We start from the raw sequence: 24,113 nt of genomic DNA on the forward strand, positions 1-24,113 counted from the left end.
TTACCGACGGATTCTACAATTAGTTTTTTTTATCAGTGTCCGAATACTCCATAGGACACCCTATATAATATCCGATGTGACACGTCAAAATTTTACACCCCTAGATCTAAATAACCCTTAGGCTCTGTTCGCTAGAGCGTGTTCCCAACTAGAACAATGCGCACGGAAAACGGAACGGTTCATTAGCGCATGATTAATTAAGTATTAGCTTTTTTTGGATCAATATGATTTTTCAAGCAACTTTCGTATAGAAACTTTTTTTGCAAAAAGTGTGTGCGCGGAAAACGAGGGAAATGAGTTAGGAAACTTGGGGTAAGGCTATTCCCAATCTAAGACACTAGACATAGTTTCCATAAACTACACATCATCAAGAAACTAGTACTGGACACTACTCTTTAAATGTAAACAACATTTTTTCATACTTAAATTTAATGCTATTTATCTCATATGATGTCTTAAATATTGTGTAGAAACCATGTCTTATGGAAGACCTGGTTTCCTTCCCTTTACTTATTTATTCACTTGTCACATCATTTTTTATTTTAGATGGCAGCTTATTTAATACTATGGGTACCATACTAATTATTGAGGGAATGGCATAAGAACACAGCCCTAGTCTTGCGCGAAGCTGGCGTTTTCATCGATGCATGGACACCAACGGAACGACGTGGATGTCATCTCTCCGTGTTTATTGTGACTCATTCTATAGCTAGAGTCGGTAAAGGGTTCGCTGGTAATCGATCGATCATACTTTAACAAAGAAAAGTTGGGACGAAGACGCGTGTGCAAGTAAATCAACATAAGCACGCACGCATCACACGCTAATTATAATTTTGCTGTGTTTGCTTCAGCGAACATCCAAGACCCACGTGACACCGACAAGACGATCGAAAAGACGAGATTTTCAGTATGAAATAAGATGGCTTCTAATAATCCATAGTACTATAAATAGTTAAGGTTAAGTTCAATTTGTGGATATTAAAGTCTTAGTTATCCACAAATAGGGATATAATTTACAAATATATTAAATACGGTTGAACTCTTTAGTTGGCTCTAGCCATTACTCCATATCGAATTTTCTATTCCCGGTATTCCTTCCAATTTACTTGAGTTAGCAATTGCTAGTACATCAGATTTTGCGTCTTAGAGTTGATATAAAGAAAGAATGGACTCTTCTCCCTCCTACACATAATCAAAAAGTTTAGTACTGTGATAACTCTATGGCCTAACTCATTTATTGTCTTTCCACACATTTTAAGATTGAAATTATTAATTGTCTGTTCATCTACTTGCATAGTCGACTATTATTATTGTTAGACACAAAGAAATGTATTTTTTCAAAATTATCTTTTAGGCTTGGCTATAATTGAAGGAGATAATTAAATAGACTTAACGATCAATCTAGTTCAAAGGATATTAGTTCAGCAGCCAAACTACACCTTACAGGGTGCATGGGAGAAAATGTGAAGACAACTAGCTAAAATGTCATTTTCCCCTTATTTAAAATAGCATAGCAACTCGTACACATAATTTTAGCAATGACAGGGCAACCTAGGAAAAAGTCATAGTTTGGACGCAGCAATCAAAAAGGGGGCAATAATTTACACAATGATTGTTTCTCATAATTTAACAGCATTAAATTCTTTATTATCCATATAATGCAGGAAAATTTTCTAACAATAAAACGCTAGCTTTCATCTGTACTGCACCCGATCTCACATAAATGCATTTAAAAATTGTGTGTAATCAACCCAAAAACTTTTTCTACCATTATCCGAAACAATTAGGAAGTGTTTAGATTTCAGCTGACCAAAAATGTTCTCAACTTATCATCATAACCCTAAAATGGGAACCTAATTGTTTTGATTACTCTCACTATTAATAAATATTCAAAAAGAAAATCCCTTGTATCATAGATAAATATGTTAAAACAATAAACTACATTAACCCAAACATCAAATAAATTTTCAACTCATAAAGAACATAAAAAGTTGCATATTAAGTATTCAAACTCAACATAAAAGTAACATAGAACCATACTAATACAAAATTGCAGTTACAATAAACTAATACTCCCTCCATCTTATATTTATCTTCCCAAAATAATCATCACCTAACAAATATCTCTTTGTTTATTTGTACAAAGAGTAAATGTGCATCATTGAATGTATTGCATACAACCAACCAATATCTTTCTATTGGTGTAATGACATGCAATATTTAAAACATGCGCAATCCACGAGACACGAAGCGATGGAGCAACTTAACCGATGATGATTAATTGAATGATGAATATTTTAGCTTCTTTAGTCTTGGTGCCTTTTGTTTAGGGGATTACCAAACTGGATGGAACTCTGCTATACGTATGACCGAGCCATCCGACTCATGTCCGACTATGTCATATCAACCAATCACTGAGCTTGTTTCTTATCATGTGGACCCAAACAAGCAGCATTTATACCTATATATACACTAGTCGAATGTAAGTTGTACATATGAGTCGGACGCATAGCAATTTCCAACTGGATGGAGAGAGTATTGCACTTTTGCATAACAATGCAATTTTAGATTAGTGGTGTGTAGTTTTAGATAACTGAAATCTATCAAATCCCAAACTATTAATATTGTATCATTTGAAAAATGTCACCATTAATATAAATATCAATAAAAAATAGATTCATAGTTAAATAGATTTGTGAAAAAAATAGTACTCCCTCCGTCCCATAATATAAGGGATTTTGACTTTTTACTTGCACTGTTTGACTATTCGTCTTATTAAAAAATTTAAAATTATTATTTATTTTATTTGTGACTTACTTTATTATTCAAAGTATTTCAAGCACAACTTTTCTTTTTATATTTGCACAATTTTTTAATAAGACGAGTGGTCAAACAGTACAAGCAAAAAGTAAAAAACTCTTGTATTATGGGATGGAGAGAGTACTAATATAAGTAAACCGACTCTCTGGTTTCCCATCGTAATTGATCGAAAACTGACAACATGTTAGGGTTGTAAACGCAAAGTTGACAGAGCATGTTAGGGCGGGGAGATCACACGTGATGCATATAGACGGTTTAATTGGAATAATAATTGCAAAAAGGTATCGTAGAAAGAAAATAAAAAAGGAGAAACAGATATACACACAGTGCATGCAAAAGAGCATGATTAGCATCACATGCCATACACGACTATTTTAGAATTCCCGGATCAAAACCTTATCGTCTTATATATCTCGCCACCCCGGGCAAGTGAACCAACACCCCAGATCTAACCACCGATAATTGCGATATCTTATCATGTTACATCGCACGGCGCACGAAGCTTCGTACCCAAGGGCGATGCACGATGAGAGAAAAAAGGAAAAAAAAAGGCCTGAAAACCCGATCAGCTTGGTCATATATATGGCCATGTGATTCGCACACCTAAAGCAACGGCGAGAGGATAAAATAGGGAGAAAAAGGTCGCGAAAACAGCGTCAACCCTGCTCGCCGGCGCACCGACCGACCAGAGCCGAAAACTTCCACCACCACACCACAGCGTCAAAAGGCACTCCAAAATCCCACCCAAAAAAACCAATCCCCAACCCCAACCCCGGTGCCCGCCACGCCACGCCGCGTTTGCGCTTGCACCGAGTGCGCCCGAAACCCACCAACCAACCCGGCGGCACAGCACCGCAGTTTCACGGTTGGTTTCACCGTTTCGTGCGTGTTTTTAGCGTGATCCTCCCGGACCCGGAGGCCGGAAGCGACAGGACAGACAGGGACGAGGAGCTCTCGCTACAACTACTACAACTGCAAGAGCTCGTTGGTTTTTTTTAACCCCCACCGCGTCCGCGACCCCGACCGATTTTTGCAGTGGTTCGCTCGCGACGCCAACACGAACTCCCGAAGGCGAGGCGGCTTTGCACGCACGCACGCACGCACGCACGCGCGGCCTACCTCCTCGGCGCGAGTTGCTCAGTCGCAGGGGGGGAGGTGGGAGCGGGGCGGGGCGGGGCGGGCGTCCCGGTCGGGGATTGCGCTGGTTCGATCCCCCCGCGCGTGTGGGGGTGTGGGTGCGTGGGATCGATCTCTCCCTCTCGCTCGCTCGCTCGCTCGCCCTAGCACCTCGCGGGCGGGGCGTCGCATGCGGCGGCGCGGCGAGGCGAGGCAAATGCGGGTGGATTCGTCGCTGGCGGTGGAGGAGAGGTGAGGGGGCGGCGGCGGCGATGGCGATGCAGACGATGCAGACGGAGCAGCAGCAGCAGCAGCGGAGGAAGGTGAGAGGAGGTGGCAATTCATTTTTTGTTGCGCGGTGTTTCTCGCCGGGGGTGGTTGGGTTTTTGGTGGAGGGTGGTGGTCTCATGGTCATGGGTGGTTGGCGTTTGGAGATCGGTTTGGTCGTCCCGCGGGTCGAGACGATCTTGAGTTATATGGAGTCGGGGGATTTTGTGCAAAAGAACGATTTGTTTCCCTTCCTTTCTTTCTCGTGGAGCTTCGGATTCGGATGCGTACGAGCGTAGTAAGGGTTTGTTCTTGCCGTTGTTTTCCTCCGCTTTTTTGCTCGACTTTTATCTGCGGATGACTCCGTATGTTGGATTGTGGTGAATTTCAGTGGATTTTGAGCTCTGCAGTCGCTGTAGTTCTCGATTCTCATGTTCCATTTGTTCGCAAAAGAGATTTTTCCCCCCTCCCCTTCGCCTTTCTCTGGATCGGAAATTATCCGAATTGTCAGAAGGTTCTCTATTCGATTTAACCGTGGATGCCTTCTTGATAATATCTGAAACCTTCTGGTGCTGGGCGACGTCTGCTTTTTGTGCCCTCGAAAGGAAATGACATCCTTTGACAACTTTTCCCGAGTCAGTCGAATACTCATTGCGCCTTGATGAATAACTAGTACTCCAATTCAGAGAATTTTCCCACCCCACTTCTAATCCGAGATAACACTCCAAGGAGAGAAGATTAATTCAGATGCTACTTAGAAGCATCACAAATGCGGTATAAGATTCGCTGAGTAGATATGTTTATCCTAAGCCAGCTCTGCGGTCTTTCTTACCTTCCTGGTTTTTTTTACTTGCAAGAAAAGAATAGCCAATCATTTTAATTGTCCCAGTGGATTATCTAATCAATATATTCCATGCCCACTTTGGAGGCATATTGATCGAGATGGTTTTATGCCCCAGAGGCCAAGAGCACTTCTTAAGAGTCATTATTTGGCTTTTTTTTTAGTCTTGTTCGGTCTTAGGCTTTGATTGTTTCGTTTTGCTCATTGCTGGAGAGTGGAGACTAAGGAGTCTTTGCATCAGAAGGGCAGGTGTAGCTACTGTCTTTTCTGATACATCAGCTACTAGAGTCCAGTTGCTCGTTCTAGGATCTATCTGAGTTTGTTGAACTAGGATCTGTCTGAATTTGTTGTACGCAGATTAACCATCTGCTGTTTCAGTGGTCTGTTAGCAAGTACTCTTCTATGCATTCAAAGACATTAGCTTTGAATTATATACTCCCTCTTTTTTAAACAAGCTATCTCCAGCATAGTGTTAACTCAATTTATTGACTTATGTTCAGGGTTCGCCAGAGATGGATTTCTTCAGCGAATATGGTGATGCTAACAGATACAAAATACAGGAAGTCATTGGCAAAGGAAGCTATGGTGTAGTTTGTTCAGCTATTGACCAACATACTGGCGACAAGGTTGCAATCAAGAAAATACACAATATCTTTGAGCACTTATCTGATGCTGCCCGAATCCTCCGTGAGATCAAATTGCTCCGGCTATTACGGCATCCTGATATAGTTGAGATCAAGCATATAATGCTACCTCCATCAAGGAGGGACTTCAAGGACATATATGTTGTCTTTGAGCTGATGGATACCGATCTCCACCAAGTCATCAAGGCAAATGATGACTTAACCAAAGAACATCATCAGTTCTTTCTTTATCAGATGCTTCGTGCTTTGAAATATATTCATACTGGTATGCTTCCTTTTAGAAACTGAGGTCTGAGCTAGCACAGCGTTTATTGATGACTGTAATATTTGTTTAGTGTTGAGGGATAATTTATTCTCTGAAATGTTGGGTAAAGTTTATTCACATTTTTTTGGGTTCTTTGTTATGCTTCATGAAGAGCATAAACGATCTTGTAGTGTGCTCGCACATGAATTTGGCACAGTGCTAGCCCAATAAATAAGTCCACTATAAATAAAGGAAATTGTCATTCCCACATCATTTGCCTTTAGTTGCTTATTCTGTTCATTACATTATTTTTGCCCTGTGGAGATTCTGTTTGTTGCCATCCTCTTATTTCTTTAAAGTATTTCCCACTATTTTGCATCTTTTATTGATTACTAGATACTATACTTGCACTTTCTTTGTCTATCTAGAAATTGACTAATTGTACAACATGTCATCATTACTGTTTTCTGCTATTCACTGTTAAGCCATTAACATTATCACCACTGAAAATCCTTCTCGTCGAGTTTTAAACTGCATGCTCATTTAGATCTTTCAGAATGGGGAGATGCACTTGGTTTACATGTATTGCTTATCCTAACCATCAGTTTATGTACTGCAGCTAATGTCTATCATCGTGATTTGAAGCCAAAGAACATATTGGCAAACGCTAACTGTAAACTCAAAATATGCGATTTCGGTCTAGCACGAGTGGCATTTAATGACACTCCTACAACGGTATTCTGGACGGTGTGTGACATTGTACATTCATATATTGCATTATCTGCAATAGTACATGCATAGTTTTGCTACGTAAGTTTTATTTTCTATTTCATAATTTTCTTTCTTTGTTTTTTGCAGGATTATGTTGCTACTAGATGGTATAGGGCTCCTGAGTTGTGTGGTTCTTTCTTTACTAAGGTAATTAATCTGCAGTTCTCATGTGTTGTTTGTTGGAATATTTGCTTGGGCTACTTCCCCAGAAGCCCTATAACATGATTTGCTTGGTCTACTTGATGGTATATTGCTGAATTATATTTTCTGTTAAAATTCATTGTCACATCCCTATACATGATTTTGCTATGGTTTTCTGCATGCTCTTCTGACTGTACACATTTTATCATAGAGAAATGTAATATTTTTATATCATAAAGACATAATATTTCAATTTAACTAGTGTAATACATTGAGTGTTATGCCAATAGAATGATAATGGCAGCTATTCTAGAGCCTAGTATTCATGGCCACACACACTATACTGGTGGTATGCCAACATGCTGGTATACAATAGTTGTCACTTGTCAATCTGTGGCCCTTCCTTGATATGCAGCCATTTATGTCAGTCATAGCAACTACTGTTGATGCTAAGTGGACTTCCTAATATTTAGCAATCACAATTCGAATTAACTAGTGTTACATATCGTCATAAATCATACTTCACATTTTGTGGCCTCTTTCCCATTCCTCCAAGCCTTCATTTGGATCTTTGACAACGATCGTGTGACTATATTCTGTTTTATGATGTCTGGCTCAATTTTACTTTATCTTGATTAATCGGGTGACTTGATTCCAAGCTCCCTACAGATATGCACATGTTACTGTTTAGAAACTTCATATGCGGTCATTTTTTATTTTCCTGAAAAATTAATGTCTATGTGTTAAATTTATCCTGTTGTACATAACCCTTTTTATGCACAAGTACCCCCATAGCTATATGTGATTTTACATCAGGCCATTCATCCCCTTTGATTCCGATTTGGCTTTTTACCAGCTGGTATAACAGGGATCATTCCTTCCAAATTGTCTTGTTCAGAAGCTGCATTCATAGGCGGCATTTGCTACCTTTTTAGTAGGTATTGCCTTCATTGATCATCATAGATAGTTTTATTAGTATTATTTGGTTAGGTTTGAAAAGTACAGCATTTACAGTAACCTGAGAGTTTATTCGTCTGTTTGACATCTAGGCGAAGTGATAGGATTAATGTAGTTAGCTGATATTTTCTTCACTTTTACGCCAACTGTTCAACTAATATCTGCTCCTCTGTAAATTTCAATGGATGCTAAATCGATTGTACTGTGCAGTATTCACCAGCTATTGACATATGGAGTATTGGCTGCATTTTTGCTGAGATTTTAACTGGGAAGCCTTTGTTTCCTGGTAAAAATGTGGTTCACCAGTTGGATCTGATGACTGATCTCTTGGGTACTCCATCAATGGATACTGTTACAAGGGTATGCTTTGCCTTTCATCAATGACTAATGCTCCAAAGTGAACTATCCATAATAAATGCCAGGTATCATGTTGTAACTGCAGATTCGGAATGAGAAAGCAAGGAGGTACTTGAGCAGTATGAGGAAAAAGCAGCCAGTACCTTTTTCTGAGAGATTCCCAAAAGCAGATCCTGCTGCACTCAAACTTCTGCAGAGGCTTTTAGCATTCGACCCGAAGGATAGACCAACTGCCGAAGAGGTTAGTTTTTATTAATGAATGTCGAATTAAAACTTCTGTAGTTTGTACTTCCATGTGATGGCTGCACCTGGTGTCATTTGGTGCTGAAATCATTCTAATGATATTCATTTTCATTGATTTACATATCAGGCGTTGGCTGATCCATATTTTAAAGGCCTTGCGAAAGCAGAGAGAGAACCATCATGCCAGCCAATAACAAAGATGGAGTTTGAGTTTGAGCGGAGAAAGGTGACTAAAGAGGATGTGAAGGAACTTATATTCCGTGAAATACTGGAGTATCATCCTCAACTTCTTAAGGATTACATGAATGGAACCGAAAAAACAAACTTCCTATATCCTAGGTTCGTCCCATGGATTCTCTTCCATCAGTCATGCTCCCCACCTCCTTTCTTTTTGTTTATTCCCATCTTCTGCACCCCATTGGTTATAACTAATACATTTTCGGTTGCACCTAATTGTTATTACACAGTGCCCTTGACAACTTTCGGAGACAATTTGCTAACCTGGAAGAAAATGGAGGGAAGAATGGAGATGCTGTTCCATCAGACAGGAAACATGTTTCGCTCCCAAGGTGGCTAAAACCGTTTTAACCATCAATGGTTTTCTTCCCATTGAAAGTATATTTTTGTTGATTATGATGCCAAGTTTGCTTCTGTTAAGAAAATTGCATCAAATCAAACAGATAGATCGTACTTGCATCATTATAAAACTTTGTTTCATGATTTTATGGTACTATAAAACCTCTGTACACATCAGAAAGTGGGTGATTTGAGGTGATATCAATAACAGAGACCACCGTTGGAATATTGGTGCTGACCTTTAATTTCTAATTTGCAGGACTACTACAGTTCATTCTGCTCCAATTCCTCCCAAAGATCATCAAAATATAACTTCCCAAGTACCCCAAAGGATTCCAGGTAATAGTTTCTCCTAAATAAATTTATCAAGCTCATTTCTTCAGAGGATTCCATCTGATATATTTTCTTCTGATAATTTCTCAGGTAGAACAGGACGAGGGGCTTGCCCTGTAATACCATTTGAGAATTTGAGTGCAATGGGCCCATACAATCAACGAAGGGTGGTAAGGAATCCAGTGCTTCCTCCAGCCACCACCAACCTATCAGCATATGCCTACCACCGTAAATCGGATAGCTCAGAAAGAGAGCTCCAGCAGGAGCTTGAGAAAGATCGCATGCGGTACCAGCCATCAGAGCATTTCATGGATGCTAAGGTGGTGTCACATATGTCCCATGATTTGAGAGCTTCCTCTTACTACGTTTCAAAGGCGAAATCTGATGTAGCAGACAGAGCTGCCTTACAATCCAACATGATGCAGGGAATTGGCCCTTTTAATGGCATTGCTGCAGTTGGAGGTAACTACAATAAAGTCAGTACTGTTCAGTATGGGGTCTCGAGGATGTATTAGGGTGCAATGGCCACTTCAAAAATGCTCCGCTGAGCTGATTAATAACATGAAAGAATCCAAGTACCCAAGTGCCTTATCAGCCAAAGATTCAGACAAAGAATACAGGACCAACAATCTGATCGAGGAAGCGTCGAGGCGGTGAAAATGAAATTACAGAATGTGGAAAAGACAAACATCTTGCTAGCCATTGATCTAGCCTGCCAAGAAAGGCATGCCATATTGCCGTGCCGTCAGTTATTTGCTGCTAAGAAGAAAAAGAAATGGGAGAAAAGGGAAAAAGATGAGCGAGTGATCTACTTTGAATGAAAGAGAACTTATGGGAATAAAAATAGCGAGCTTATGTATATACAATAACTTGATTCTATATATTACTGCCAGAGACAGCCATTTCTTTTGTTCCACATGTGGACATGTGGTGGTGTGTGTTTTCTTTTTGTATCACTGGGCGTCTGAGCACAAATGCTTGCGAGACAATTCCCTTGTAGAACAGGAGTACATTTTGGTGTAACATAAAAAAGAACAAAAAAAAAAAAATCTGAGGACTATAGTAAATGTTAATGAACTGTTTGCTTCTCTTAGAGTGATGGGAAATGATAGTGAATTGATGTTACTTGTGTTTTAGGATTGTCAGAACTGACCGCACCACTAACTACTGAGATGTATTTGGTTAACGGTTACAGGCTTACAGCATGAGCAGTACCTGTAGACCAGAGTTCAAACATGAATTAGGTGGTATCGTGCTTCAAATGCTACGAAATTTAATACATCGACGAGCAAATTATATTTGGACGTGGTGAGTATTACTTCAAATGCAGCGATGTTTCAACGATCTCGAGAGAAAAAAACATGTAAACATAAGTTTGCACAACGCAATTGCGACTAAATTAATTAGTTGCCAATTGAGAATCTGACAGTGGGAAAAAGAGATGCAAGAATCCGTCCTGGACAGTCCCAACAGTCTGATCGAACGGCAACATCAAATGTACGGGACACTTAACAGGAAGGAAACAGAGAACAAAATTTGTGAAGTTCACTTTCATTTCCGGCAGCATACTATGTACAGAACTGTTTAAGAAATACGAGGATATGTACAATTCACAACTAGCTCTAACACCAAAATTCTTAATCCTATGAAAACCACCCACTGTAAAAAAGGAAAAGAAAAAGGTCAACAAGCCCGGTTAACATGTTAATTAAGTTTCTGTTCCTCTATCTGAGTAAACAAAAAGCTATCCCTAACATTTATTGGAAAATCTCAGCAATATCCTTTTTGTCGCCAAACTTCTTGGCAATTATGGGTCGGACATCATCCGCAGAAGCAAGGGTCTCCAGGAACGGAATCAGCTGAGGTAATGCCTCATCAGAGTCGTCGCTAAACCAACTCTCTATGGGTATACCATTATTCACTTGCAACTGGAAAACCTGAATGAAACATGGAAATTAGTATTCAGGTGCTCATCGGATACTTCATGCGATAGTTGATGAATGGGAGATTTCAAAAATTCAGAGATGTAGGTCCAGGACACTTTAACACTGAACCTTCTTAAAAACATAAGTGACAACATTTAGAACACGAAGTGCATTAGCGCAGAACAAGTTATCAGCAGTTTACCTGCGGAGTGTTGTCAATTATGACAACTTTAGCAAGGTCAACTCCAACAACTGTCAGATCCTTCGTGTAGCTAGTGTTTGTAAATACACATGACTCCCGGAAATAACGCCTAGAGAACAGTTTTTTCTCTGGATCCAAGATGTCAAGCAGCTGATCTGCATAAACACTTTGGCTGGCTGTGAATATAACAACCTCAAACATCTCAGCCATTTTTTGGAGGAACATGTGGAGATGTGGTCTCTTCCTCACATAAACCATATGCTCCTTCATATCAAAGAACACTGGAAAGGTAAAGTCATAGTCATCACACTGCTCTGTGGTCGAATGAACAAGGGTTTCTGCACAGGAAGGAAAAATAACAATATATTATTCTCTGGGAAACATCAATAGAGTCCTAAAAAATAATAAATCTTTTAAAACCAGCAACATACCGTCCAAATCAAGTACAAGAGTGACCTTCCTGGCCCCTTGCTCCTTTGATACAGCATGTGAGTTCAGCTCAGTAAAATCAACGAGATTAGGCAAATCCTCCTCAGCCAGATGTGGATTGAGCCACTCTAACACCTCTGAGTTACTAAATAGCATATCCCCCTCAGATCTGCATGGCTCATTACCAATACTGGCTTCTGTAGTGCTCTCAGTAAGTGGGAATACTCCACATCGGCCACTTATATTCACCAATGAATCAATTGGTACAACTTCATCATATAATGCAGTAAAACTACCCAGAAACTCAGAGGGCGTATCCAATAGGAAAGAGAAAGCATCATCAGGATTATAAATGTCCAACAGACTGCAACCCTCATTCGAGCCCCAGCTTTCTTCATGACAATTAACGGTACAGCTATTATATGATGCAGAATTTGCATCTTCATCTGCAAAAAATACCATGCATAATTATAAATAAGTACGCACATTTACAAACTGAAACTTGCTTTTGAGTAGTAATAACTAAATGTTCAACATAAGCATGTCCCAAATAAATATTTCTACATTTTCTCCTCAAGGAGCTATTACAAAATAAGGAACACAATTCAAATCATGCTTATCAGTTACTGCCCCACAACTGCAAGAATTAGCAATTCGTCCGTTGGCAATAGGTAGATGAATGGACAACTTTCAAGAGAAGCAGTTCATGATATATTTAATAGATTTGCCACTATCACAAAAAAAATGATAATCTTGTGGGTTTAATCTGGTGATATATTTGATGGATTTGCCACTATCACATATTATTCAGATTCAATACCAATCAAAATGCCTAGACAATCAGTCACCATGAATTTCTGGTATGATCATTTGCATATAGCGCCAGCGCACACCTTTCTCTTTCCACAATAGAATGGACAAGTATATATTGCATATCATGATTTTATACAGAGGCCAAAGATAGCATGTACAGCAAAAGCTCATCTCAAGTTATCAATTTAAGCAAACATCCTAGGTTTGTTCAACGATATAATGTTGAGAGACTGACATGGCATTATGACAAAAAGGTTTTCGAACTAGGGGGAATTGAAATGATTGCATTGCTATCTCAGCTAAAAACTACATATGTGGCACATCGTTTTTGGAGCAAGAGATGCAATGAAATTAAAAGATCAGAAATCCTCCAGCCAAGCAAAATCAGAATTTGTGATAAGTTGGCACAAAGACAAAAACAGTGTCCAGTTTGTGGACATAAATAGATTAATGTGGCATTCTTGCAGTAGAACTTCTGAAATTTGGATCATTTATATACAATTCCCTATCAGCAATTCAGTGTATACTGTATAGCTTGACCGCACAGAAATAATCATATTAAATTTGCAACACCAGATGCTAATGTAGCATACATATTTTTACACATTTTCAAAAGTGTATACACAAAGAATGATCAGAATCATGCATTAAATAAAGACTGATGACCAAAAAGTCCAATATAATTTAAAAGTAACAAAGGAATATTCCAGTCATTACTAGCAAAGAAATCTTGTTTTTAATTCTATTCTTGGTAAGATTGGTTTTCAGATAACTTAGAATCTATGGCATCACATTGTAAATGCTTTGCTAATTGCAATATGAAAATGCAAAGCGCACATGGAAGTGTAAATACCTAGCGCATAGCAAAATTAATCTTGCTACTTCGCTTAATGGATATATATCCTAAGTCACTTAAGGTGAAAGGGTTGCTCCTTACCTTTGTCAAAATAATTTACTACATTTAACTGAGATCTGATGTCTTCATAATTAACTAACATATCATTCTCCATATTTGGTGAAACTGCCACCTCAGATATTAAATCCTGTAAATCAACATGGAAACATTACATTGCAGAAGATTCTATAAAATAACAGAATAATAATGATTCTGATATAGAGTGCTGAGACATAAAATAGGAGAGAAGACACCAAAATAATGAAGCTATATACCTAGCCTACAAATGTTAGTTCATAACACAAATAAGAAACAAACACAATGCCTTCTGCCCTTTATAACAAATCATTAACTGAAACTAGTTGGAAGTGCAAGGTCAAATGACAAATCAGTTTCCTCTTGGCTTCAATACTTCCATTTAATTATAATAAGTTTCCTCTTGCATTTCAGTTTGTCTCCCCAAACTGATTAGTGCAATGAACTTTGGAAAGAAATTGCAATAGTTATATCTCCATAATCAGAACTCAGAAGTTAGTGGTTACTCATTTGTAATCAGAAGTTCATTGGACTAATTAGTTTGGAGAGACAAACTGAAGTACAAGAGGAAACTTATAATAATGAAATGGAAGTATTGAAGCCAAACGGTTGAACACAAAAGTAAAGTGCGACAATAATAATTATAATAATATATGATCAGATGATGATGCCACACCTTGAGCAAAGATGCTCCTCCAAGAGCATCATCCAAACTAGCAGCTTCCATGATCATAATGTCCTGGCCAGCTAACTGAGTTGTCAAATCCAGCTCTGAAAAAGGAAATAGAATCAATGAAATATGCACACCCTCACTAACCTTTGATCACTAACAATGCACAATTTAAACACATTTTCCAAATAGCTAAGTAAAACCAACTTAACAAACATGAGTTGTTAAATTATCTACCTATAAAAAATAGCTTCCGAATGCAACATTAGGCACACACAGTTCCTGTTCAAGAGAACTGTAATAAACAGTACAGCTAAATTACATATATTTTAAGGGAAAGTTGAAAGAAACTCCACATCAGTAAAAAATCAGCCTTAACTCCCACAGAGCTGCCTGCAGTCACTTACCATCGTGGGGATCTTTATAAGGCAAGTTCAACACAGCTGACTGCTCTAGTTCGCTGACTTGAAAATGTGAGATCTTCATAGATTTTGTGGGTTTGGAATCAAACTCATCCCTAAAAACATCATCGTCAAAGTTCCTCTTCATCCTCAGTGCTGGCATCTTGAGCAGCGTTGTGCTTGAAACTATAAAACCCTCTGCAGAACAAATACAAAAGTTGGAGAATACACCTTAGAAATATATATGAGATCTCAATATATATGGTCGATAGACACAGCCTTAAAATGAACTCATGAAGGAACGTAAACATTTAGTACAACCTATAACAAGAAAAGCCTGCCGTTGAGAAAAGATCTAGCTTTCTTAAGACAGTTTTTACTATTCAATCACGCCTTCTACAAGCACTCAGTTGCTTCCTCAAAAGCAGACTCCTTTAGTTCTTTTAACAGCAAAGGAGGTGCAACCGTTAAAATGGTTAAATTAATTCCTTTCTTCAGTTACGCAAGTAATCGCATAGCAGTAGACGTATTAACCTACTAATCATGCCTTAATCAACAGATTTGTACTTGCAACATAAAAAGATTAGCAAACATGCTGCATATAGAAAATGAAGTAGAGCAGAAGCTTTAGACGAGATCATTTGTACAGCTACGGTACTATTGCAGAAAGATAATTTTCTACGGCTAGATCGGCAGTAATAAAGCGTCAGTAGAGCCAAGGAAGCAACGAAATTGAGGGACAACCAGGTGGGATCACGGTAGGACCAACGCGAAGACCCAAACCCTAGAAAGGAAAATTCACAACGTGGCAGCCATCTCAACGAATTACCGCAACCTCCCTACCAAACTAACATCTCCTAATTAGAAAAAGAAAAACGCTGAAATCTCATCAAACAAACCCCGAAATCACGAACAGAGAGCACCCAGATCACCGCCGTAAATCAGCGGAACCGCTCCAACCAATTCACTCAATTCTGCTCGGAAACACGAATCGCTGTTCAATTCTTACCTGGAGTGAGTCAGCTCGAGCGAATTCAACCCCGAGTCGCGCCCCCACCCTCCAAACCTCCCTCGTCGACCGTCCGCGCGCGCGCGACCACCACCGGAGAGGAGGCTACCGCGCGAGGTCGCCGACGAGAGACACAGAGAGAGAAGAGGAGCACCTCGCCGCCCGCGCCTCCCGCCCTTCTCGCCGGCCGCGCGCTCGGGGGGGAAGGCGACGCGGAGTCGCCTCGCCTCCGGGGGCTCGCGCAGCACAACGCAGACGGAGAAGGGGGGAGAGAGAGAGAGAGAAAGAGAGTAGAGGGGAGAGGAGAAGAGAGAGAGAGAGAAGCATTAGAGGGAGGGGGGTAGGGGTATTTCCGTCACTCCACGGGAAAAACCGCCTTCGACGCGGGGGTTGTGAGGGGCAGGGATGTCATTTTGGCGGGGAGACGGAGGGGGGAGGTTGCGTGTCACGGTTGGTTAGCAAGCGGGGTGTGTGGATGGACGGTCCGGATGAGAGGTTTGTGGTGATGGGGGTGGCATCTCGGCCGTTGATGTTATGGGCGACCGTGGTCTGAGTCATCGGTCCACGAGCCCATCACGTCACCGGAGAGGGACGGAGAAAGGGAAACGTGGTTACGCTTCTTCTGTATCTGTAGCAAAGTAGTAGAAGTAATTTCTTTTTTCGAATAAGAAAAGTAAAAGTAATTTCGCTGCATGTTTAAAGGAGTATTATTATACTGTAATCTGTGTGAACTTCACCTTAATCTGTGTGTAATTACTGTGTACTGCAGCTACGGCTCCACTTCACTAGATCGTGTGTATTCGTGTGTGGTATAGTTTACCCTGACACGCATGCACGATCCGGCCCAAATATAAGACGGCCCGCGCGACTCGACGGAATCACGCCCAATTATACAGTGGGCCTCACGTTGGTCGCTAATACCGCTCCGGCCCAGTTACCGAAGGCCGCACGGGTGCCGTGATCCCGTTCAGGCCTATTTAGTTGCGAGGAAAAAGTACACCAAATCAACTTGTCATCGAGCTACAAAATTATCCCCCAACTAAAAAAACCAGATATATCTGGTTCCGGTATCTGGTTTGTTTAGATGAGGGACGTCCGGTATCTGGTTTTATGGTTGGGGGATGATTTTGTAACTCGATGACAAGTTTAGGGACCTTCGGTGTACTTTTTTCTTAGTTGCGATCCAGTTCCAGCCTATAGTTGCTACGGGCCGAAACGTTGCGTGTGTGGGCCAGGCTCCCAGGTCAACTTCGTCAGGCCTTTGTTACGAGGAAAATTACCGTTCCTGGTTTTAACAGCGTTTGTGCAATCTAGAGATGTGATAATTGAAAATTTTTACTCGTACTCTTAACTATCACACATATCTATAAAATTTTCATATTCAAATTTATTATACTTTAGCCATAATAAAATAAAAAAATAACAGTTTTAAGAGTAAAATTTTATTCAAATTTAGTCTTGTGAGCTAAAATATTATAAATTTGAAGATAAAATCTTATATATATGTGTAATATTATTAGAGCTATGTGTTCAACTTTTTTTTATATAATTCTTTTAGGATACTTACTACTCCCTCCGTCCCAAAATATAACTTCTCCCCCAATATTCTTTTCCCAACCAATAACAATCATCCACCATTTACTTTTCCAATCTATCTCCATTACTCAACCAATCACAACTCTTCACCATTCACTTTTACCTGTTTTTGTTTTTTTTAACTTCTTCTACATGTTTTTTTAATAATCGTGTTCAGCTCTTAAAAATGTTTGGGGCATTTGCAAATTTGCCACCGGTTTTTTGAATATTGCAAGGATACCACTCGAATGACAGTTCTAGTGGCATTTTTGCAATTTTCTAGTGGCAGTTTTGCAATAACGATTCAAAGTAGTGGTAAATTTGCAATTGCCCCAAAATGTTTATATTGGACGGATGGAGTAGTTGTGTATAGGATATGTTAATTAGGCCGATAGAGCCAAAGTCTCGAACCAAATCTGTTGGAAATTCGGAATTTCCAGCAGATCAGGGAGGGGATTTGAGCTCTGATCCAAAACCAAATTAGCCAAATCATCATCGTCATCCGAGACTTGAGCTTTAGTCCACCCCGTGACCTTCGCTGACACCGTCGCTTTCTCTCTCATCGATCAGCCATGCCTACTCTCGACGCTCGCCTCCGCCTCCCTCTCGCCGGACTATCGCCGGCGACGACCTCCTTCCCGGGATCCACCCCCAAGCCGGGCAGCCTCTCGTTCGCCCTCAGGCCGCCCTCCGCCTCCCTGTCATCCTCCGCCAGTGCCCCGGCGGCGGCGGCGCCGCCCATCGTCGTCGTGGGCTCCGCCAACGCCGACATCTACGTCGAGGTCGACCGCCTCCCGCTCGTCGGGGAGACGGTGGCGGCGCGCGCCGGCCGCAGCCTCGCGGGCGGGAAGGGCGCCAACCAGGCCGCCTGCGGGGGCCGCCTCGCGGCGGGGCCCACCTACCTCGTGGCGCGCGTCGGGGACGACGCCAACGGGCGGCTCCTCGAGGGCGCCCTCGCGGACGCCGGCGGCGTCCGCCTAGACCGCGTCGCGCGCGCGCCCGGCGCGCCCTCGGGCCACGCCGTGGTGATGCTGATGCCCGGCGGGCAGAACTCCATCATCATCGTCGGCGGCGCCAACATGGAGGGGTGGGCCTCGGGGGTCGGCTCGGACGACCTGGACCTGATCCGCCGGGCTGGCGTGCTGCTGCTGCAGCGGGAGATACCCGATTGGGTCAACGTGCAGGTTGCGCAGGTGGTTGCTCTAATTCTCTCTTTAGATTTGAACAAGTTTTTCTCATTTACGCACTTTGTTAAGTGGTCGTCAAATTGGATTGAATTTGATAGTGTTTCGTAGCTAGATATGTTCCTTAATAAATTTGCTAATGGCTTCTAGCTTGGCCGTGCCTTTGACCAAAACGAAGTGAGAAAATGTGGCCTACAGTTAACCGAAATTGTGTGGTATGATGAGCTTATTGCATTAGTGCAGATTAGTTCAAGCCTTCTAGGTCATATTGCAGCAAAAACACAGTGTGGATTGGCTTTTATCTGTTAGCTGAACTTAGCTCTGTTCATTTAGTTTGATCTACATATATCTGTGTGATGGCTACTCCAGATTATGATTTTGATCTGGTCGTTGGTAGGAAACTGGATAGTTGATTAGACATATTGAGCATAGATTAGAATTTTCTAAGCGGAAGATGCATGTTTTTTTTGTTGTTGACAAAAGTATTCCAAATTTTGATGTGCTGTCTGTTCAATGCTTATCTTGTTCTTAGTGAATTTGTGTTTTATGCTTATTATTGCTTAATGCACTACTAAAGCTTAAGTCTATGTTACTCCCTCCGTCCCAAAATATAACAACTTTTAGCCATCAGGATTTGTCCTAAAATATAACAACCTCTCCACAAACATTCTCTTCCTAACCAATCATAACCCTCCACCATTCACTTTTCCTACCTACCTTCACTACTCATCCAATCACAACCCTCCATCATTCACTTCTACCTACTTTCTTAATAACCATGTCCAACTCTAAAACTTCTTATATTCTGGGACGGAGGGAGCATAAGTTTTGGTGGGAAGAACCAACTTTGGATTTGGTATTCTTTCCTCATGATATCAAATGATCTGAGCAAAATAATTTTATGCACACTATTTTGTACACTGTGTAAGATAGGATATATCTGGCCACACGGCATGTTAGAGAAGCTATGTTTTTTTTTTCCTAACCTGTATGCATGGTATTATCCCAACAGCATTCACACAGTCTCCTCTATCATCAACATCAGTTTGAACAAAACAGGGAACATGTCTAGACTAATGGCATCTTCATTTGGCTGGAATTTACAGTCTGTTGCGTATGAGTGTTTAATGGACTTGCACTTGAAACCTAGGCCATTCAACACTCTGATTTTGATATATATAATGCTGTTAGCTTGTGGTAAGGTGCTTTGCAATTATCCTATCTGTTTCACTAAGCTCCATAGAAGCATAACAAACCAACCAATGAGGGTTAGGACAAAACATGTGGATTTTGTACAGGGAGAGCTTGTTCTCATGTGAGGACAGCATACTTTTACAACATCCAGTTTCTGCTTTCTTCTGTAATGTATTTGCTCATAAAGATTAGGTTTGCAGTTACCTTTGTTTTCCCCTATTGGTGATTCTGTGATGTCTAGTATTGTTTGAGTGCAAATGAAAGTAGAGTCATATGTTGTGACTTGAGAATTTATATGTTGTGACTTCAATGCATTTAAGAAAAATAAAGCAGCGCTATCATGATTGCTGAGTTGCTTCAACATATGTCTGAACTCTGAAAGGAATCATATATATTTGTCTGTGTGACTGATTTGTGGGAGTAAAGAGTTAATGATTCCTGAAGATCCAACGATGCAGAAAGAAGGGTGATTCATTTTATTTTTAAATTCTTATGGTATCTCAAGCATGCCTCCATGCAGTTATGTGGGCAAATGTTAGACTGATCTAGTTAAGCACAGCATCACGTGCTTCAGTCCTTTCTGAAGAACTTGTGAAGATTAGTATCTTAGGGACTCCACTTGGACCAAATGATCTTGTTGGCTGCACAGTGCTACTTTCGTGTTTATGTTACTCCGCAATCGATTTCAATGTATTATCAGAATGATAAATCCAATCTTATTCGTAATTTTCATCTTTCATAGATTGCACTATCATATACTTAAGAAATCTGAGCATTCATAGTAGATAGTTGGGAATGCTGTAACCACCTTGTGTATTTACATATCCAAGCGTAGTAAAGCTGTTTTGTAATAAGCTGAATTTTTGTTTTCAGGCAGCAAAAGGTGCAGGTGTGCCTGTTATCTTGGACGCCGGTGGAATGGATGCTCCTGTCCCTGGGGAACTACTGAGCCTGGTGGATATTTTTAGTCCAAATGAAACAGAGCTTGCACGTTTGACTGGGATGCCTACAGAAACATTTGAACAGATCAGTCGAGCTGCAGGAGCATGCCATAAAATGGTGAGATGTCCAAATTAGACTTATTTTATGTGGTTTGTTTTTATGCACATTCTTCCCCTCATATTCATAACTTAACTATAGCTCTTAGGTTACTTCTCCGTTCAGATTTATAACATGTGCACATATTTCTAGATTTCAAACTTCATAAGTTTTCACCAACCTTTAGGCTATTTACATTAGGTTTAGCAGTACAAAGGTGGTACCTCTAAATTTGTATTTCTATGTAATTTTATATAATCTTTGATTTTCTACATTGAGCATTATGTTGCAAGATATTTCTGGTCAAAGTTCAATTTGAAGACTGCGCCAAACCAATTCGTGTCTTGTAAAATAGAGGGAGCGAATAGATGGCTTGTATTGCTGACTTGTATCAATACTCATTGGTTAGTTTTGATTAACCACGACTGTTTGTTTAATATTATGTTTAGGATAATTGTAACATGAGGAATTGCATCAAGGTAACTAATTTAAGAAAATGCAAAAGCCTCCTGCCCTTCTTTCATTATCCCATTTGTGTATGTCTCTGTGTGCATGTGTTTTCATACCGTTAGTAGGATAGATCTTGTGTTTTAGTTCTCTGGTATGCGAACACATATGTTGTCTACATGCAAGTGGATCGGGCATACACACGCAAAAGGGATATTTGCCATGACCTTAAATTGGATCGGGCATACACACGCAAAAGGGATATTTGCCATGACCTTGAATCACTACCTATGAATCGTATTGCTAAGTGGCTAGATGACTGGGTACAGAAAACATGATTAAGCAAGATGCTGTAACAATTTGTGCATTTTGGTTTACCTAGGTGGCTAGGCTGGCATGTGGCTATGTTATACACCAATGGCCCAACAATTACATGTAGTGCTAAATCCTAGATTTGAGTAGTTATGCTGGCTTTTGGCTTACTTTTATTGAACAAGTGAGTTTGGTAAAAGCAGGCTTTGTTCTCTAATAAAATGGACAGGACATACATTAGTTAGTTGTTTAGAAAGTCAATCCCAGGAATGATACTGAACTAGTAGGTTGAATAACCCTGGTAGCACAATTGGAGAAATAACACTTCAGCATGTCAGCATCTGATCAGAAACTGGCCGCTGGCTGGAAGCTCTTAATTAACTTCAGTACACAGAATCTGTGTGCTTTCTTCATGGAGAATCTGGATGTCTCTTCATGCTTGTCTGCTGTATAAACAGGATGAGATTTTTGTGGCTGCAATTACCTGAAAGTATGTAACCTGTGCCTAATGTATATTGCGGTGTAAGAAAAGAAATGCAAAGAAACTACAGGTGTGTTATAGCTGCCAGTGCAGGGGTTTGGTTCTTCAACCGAACGTTTTTCATGTCATTTACTCCAATCACTCTCTTTAATAGGGCATGTTCAAGTTGTTCTCATTGGATCCAGTGTCGAGTAATATATATATCATACATATTGACGGTGCATAATTGTTTATGAGAATATGATTAGAAGTTGTGATCCGATTCATCTGTGTTTTTCTGTCTACAGGGTGTGAAAGAAGTGCTGGTTAAACTCGGATCACAAGGATCTGCTTTATTTATTGAAGGGGGGGAGCCGATCAGGCAGCCGATAATTCCTGCCACAGAAGTTGTTGATACGACTGGTGCCGGTGACACTTTCACCTCAGCTTTTGCTGTAGCTCTAGTTGAGGGTAAACCTAAGGAAGAGTGCATGAGATTTGCTGGTACTGAAAGCACCCTCTCCTCGTCATTTGATTGCAATTGATTTCTTGTTCTTCAACATTAGCATACTTTGCTTGAGGCTTCAATTTCCAATTTTTAATTTCAGCTGCTGCTGCATCTCTATGTGTTCAAGTAAAGGGAGCCATACCCAGCATGCCTGACCGAAAATCAGTAATGGACCTTCTGGAATCTGTTCAGGTTGAATAACTGTAGATCTCATGATTGTTTCTCTTCAGCCTCCATTCATCCTCAATAATGTAAGTTGTCCTCCATGCTCCTTATCACTTCATTCTATGATGTATATTTGGATTTTTGCTGCTTAACATTGAGGTAGCGGAAAAGAAGAGAAAATAGCATCGCTTTCCATTCCTCCTCACATATAGAAACAGTAATTCGGAGGGGATTTTAGTTCTGTTGGTTTCTATAACTTTCCTGTTTGTGCCATACTGCCATAGCTTTACTTACGTTACACACTGCCTGTCCTTCTCGACCTAAATCCTCACTGTTGGTAGATCTCATTTAATTTCACACATGCAACTGATGCGACACCCTCAAAAACGTGAATTCTGGAGCCCTGTCAATCTCAGTACCCTTTTGTTGGGAGACAGTGTTAGCTCATGCTGTCACTCAGGACAGGAGGGCTAGTCAGTTGTCATTATCCACCTCAAATCTAACCATCATTCGTTATCTTTTTTGCAGGGGGCGCGCGGCCAAATTCGACGGATCCAATGAAGCTCCCATAGACCCTCATGGCCTCATCTGCTCTGCTCATCCTCCAATAATGTGACAACCTTGGAGTGGAAAAACGCATTTCCCGGGTGCCACTGCCATCCATAGTAAACGCACCCAACCCCCAAATAAAGAATGGACATTTCACGCATCCATCCTGTTGCTGTAGGCCACTGTAAATACAATGAACAGTTTTCACACTGCCCTGGAGCTATCAGACGGTGACACCGTGCTGTTACTATAACCTTTTTCTTCTCCTGCTGCTGCTACTCCTCTCTCCCAAACACCCCCTAAGATTAACCCATCTTTGTCATCTCAGCCGGCACCACACCAGTAAACCTGTCAATCGTGGCCAGCTGCAGATCACCCGGTTACGCAGGTCAATTCTGGCTCTGTGAATATCACCGGTTGCTTCTTCCTTCTCGCCGTCGCCGTACGACGCCGACAACTGCATCGCCTTTTAAAGTTCGGTGTCTCATCTTCTCTTTCTCTCTCTCTCTTTTTCCCTTTTCGCTTTCGAGGTTCTTTATCTTCTTTTTTTTCCCTTCTCTTTTTTGGCTACTGTTGTGACGGAGCAATCGCACGGCCTCTCGCAATTAAGCCCCGGGACGATGGTACGGCGGCTACAGAGAGAGACGCCAGCCAAGCCAACCTTTCTTCAATCGTCGCTACTAGCTATAGCTAGCAAGTGGCATGGCGATATATTGCAATAAGGTTTGTCCACTTTAAGTAGTTCTGAAGGCTAGAACTATAGCTGAAGCCAAAGCCTTCCATTCCATTCACCATCATCCTTTCCGTCCGTCCAGGCCCTGGCAAGAGAGAGAGAGAGAGAGAGAGAGAGAGAGAGAGAGAGCATATATCATGGATGCATCATCGCCTCATCGATGAACGAACGATCGATGGGCGTCGCTTTCGCAGATGGCTTGGGGATCCAGCTTCCTTCGAACACCGTCGTTTGATTAATGCACCCTGTCTTGTCGTA

The 24,113-nt window shown here is 40.8% G+C and overlaps 3 protein-coding genes and 1 long non-coding RNA gene across 8 annotated transcripts; 3 read left to right on the plus strand and 1 right to left on the minus strand.

Annotated features, from left to right (window-relative positions):
- Positions 1 to 3,854: 3,854 nt before the first annotated feature.
- Positions 3,855 to 10,575, plus strand: LOC4326853 (mitogen-activated protein kinase 8-like). Of its 4 annotated transcripts, none has more exons than NM_001406280.1 (10): positions 3,855 to 4,259; positions 5,545 to 5,953; positions 6,552 to 6,679; positions 6,791 to 6,850; positions 8,012 to 8,161; positions 8,244 to 8,399; positions 8,529 to 8,740; positions 8,869 to 8,970; positions 9,237 to 9,316; positions 9,401 to 10,575. In NM_001406280.1, the coding sequence occupies exons 1-10, from the start codon at positions 4,209 to 4,211 to the stop codon at positions 9,823 to 9,825; spliced, it is 1,773 nt and encodes a 590-aa protein (NP_001393209.1). In that variant the 5' UTR covers positions 3,855 to 4,208; the 3' UTR covers positions 9,826 to 10,575. The 4 variants fall into 4 exon arrangements, with proteins under 4 accessions (NP_001393209.1, NP_001393210.1, XP_015611067.1 ...); NM_001406281.1 differs by lacking the exon at positions 3,855 to 4,259 and adding an exon at positions 4,313 to 4,507; XM_015755581.2 differs by lacking the exon at positions 3,855 to 4,259 and adding an exon at positions 4,395 to 4,501 and having other exon boundaries at positions 9,401 to 10,435.
- A 253-nt stretch (positions 10,576 to 10,828) lies between these two features.
- Positions 10,829 to 15,986, minus strand: LOC4326854 (CTD small phosphatase-like protein 2). 2 transcript variants are annotated; one of them, XM_015755596.3, is made up of 8 exons: positions 15,691 to 15,982; positions 14,688 to 14,879; positions 14,518 to 14,575; positions 14,287 to 14,381; positions 13,617 to 13,722; positions 11,869 to 12,312; positions 11,438 to 11,775; positions 10,846 to 11,247 (listed from the first exon to the last, which is right to left on the minus strand). In XM_015755596.3, the coding sequence occupies exons 4-8, from the start codon at positions 14,341 to 14,343 to the stop codon at positions 11,068 to 11,070; spliced, it is 1,125 nt and encodes a 374-aa protein (XP_015611082.1). In that variant the 5' UTR covers positions 14,344 to 14,381; positions 14,518 to 14,575; positions 14,688 to 14,879; positions 15,691 to 15,982; the 3' UTR covers positions 10,846 to 11,067. The 2 variants fall into 2 exon arrangements, with proteins under 2 accessions (NP_001393212.1, XP_015611082.1); NM_001406283.1 differs by lacking the exon at positions 14,518 to 14,575 and having other exon boundaries at positions 10,829 to 11,247; positions 15,691 to 15,986.
- Positions 15,987 to 17,776: 1,790 nt separating this feature from the next.
- Positions 17,777 to 23,375, plus strand: LOC4326855 (ribokinase). Its single transcript, XM_015764176.3, has 5 exons — positions 17,777 to 18,458; positions 20,517 to 20,702; positions 22,209 to 22,404; positions 22,509 to 22,659; positions 23,102 to 23,375. The coding sequence occupies exons 1-4, from the start codon at positions 17,838 to 17,840 to the stop codon at positions 22,607 to 22,609; spliced, it is 1,104 nt and encodes a 367-aa protein (XP_015619662.1). The 5' UTR covers positions 17,777 to 17,837; the 3' UTR covers positions 22,610 to 22,659; positions 23,102 to 23,375.
- A 327-nt stretch (positions 23,376 to 23,702) lies between these two features.
- Positions 23,703 to 24,113, plus strand: LOC136354979 (uncharacterized). Its single transcript, XR_010738932.1, has 2 exons — positions 23,703 to 23,845; positions 23,938 to 24,113. It is a non-coding gene; the product is annotated as an uncharacterized lncRNA (long non-coding RNA).

The sequence above is a fragment of the Oryza sativa genome, chromosome 1 (genome assembly GCF_034140825.1).
Source record: "Oryza sativa Japonica Group chromosome 1, ASM3414082v1".
NCBI classification, from domain to species: domain Eukaryota; kingdom Viridiplantae; phylum Streptophyta; class Magnoliopsida; order Poales; family Poaceae; genus Oryza; species Oryza sativa.

Coding starts and splice junctions, on each gene's coding strand:
- LOC4326855 (XM_015764176.3), top strand. CDS start 17,838: ATGCCTACTCTCGACGCTCGCCTCCGCCTCCCTCTCGCCGGACTATCG. Junction 18,459..20,516: donor TCAACGTGCAGGTTGCGCAG/GTGGTTGCTCTA, acceptor TTTTGTTTTCAG/GCAGCAAAAGGTGCAGGTGT. Junction 22,405..22,508: donor AGAGTGCATGAGATTTGCTG/GTACTGAAAGCA, acceptor TTTTAATTTCAG/CTGCTGCTGCATCTCTATGT.
- LOC4326854 (NM_001406283.1), bottom strand. CDS start 14,844: ATGCCAGCACTGAGGATGAAGAGGAACTTTGACGATGATGTTTTTAGG. Junction 12,313..13,616: donor AGTAAATTATTTTGACAAAG/GTAAGGAGCAAC, acceptor TATTTTTTGCAG/ATGAAGATGCAAATTCTGCA. Junction 11,776..11,868: donor TCTTGTACTTGATTTGGACG/GTATGTTGCTGG, acceptor CTTCCTGTGCAG/AAACCCTTGTTCATTCGACC.
- LOC4326853 (NM_001406280.1), top strand. CDS start 4,209: ATGGCGATGCAGACGATGCAGACGGAGCAGCAGCAGCAGCAGCGGAGG. Junction 6,680..6,790: donor CTACAACGGTATTCTGGACG/GTGTGTGACATT, acceptor TGTTTTTTGCAG/GATTATGTTGCTACTAGATG. Junction 8,971..9,236: donor AAACATGTTTCGCTCCCAAG/GTGGCTAAAACC, acceptor TCTAATTTGCAG/GACTACTACAGTTCATTCTG.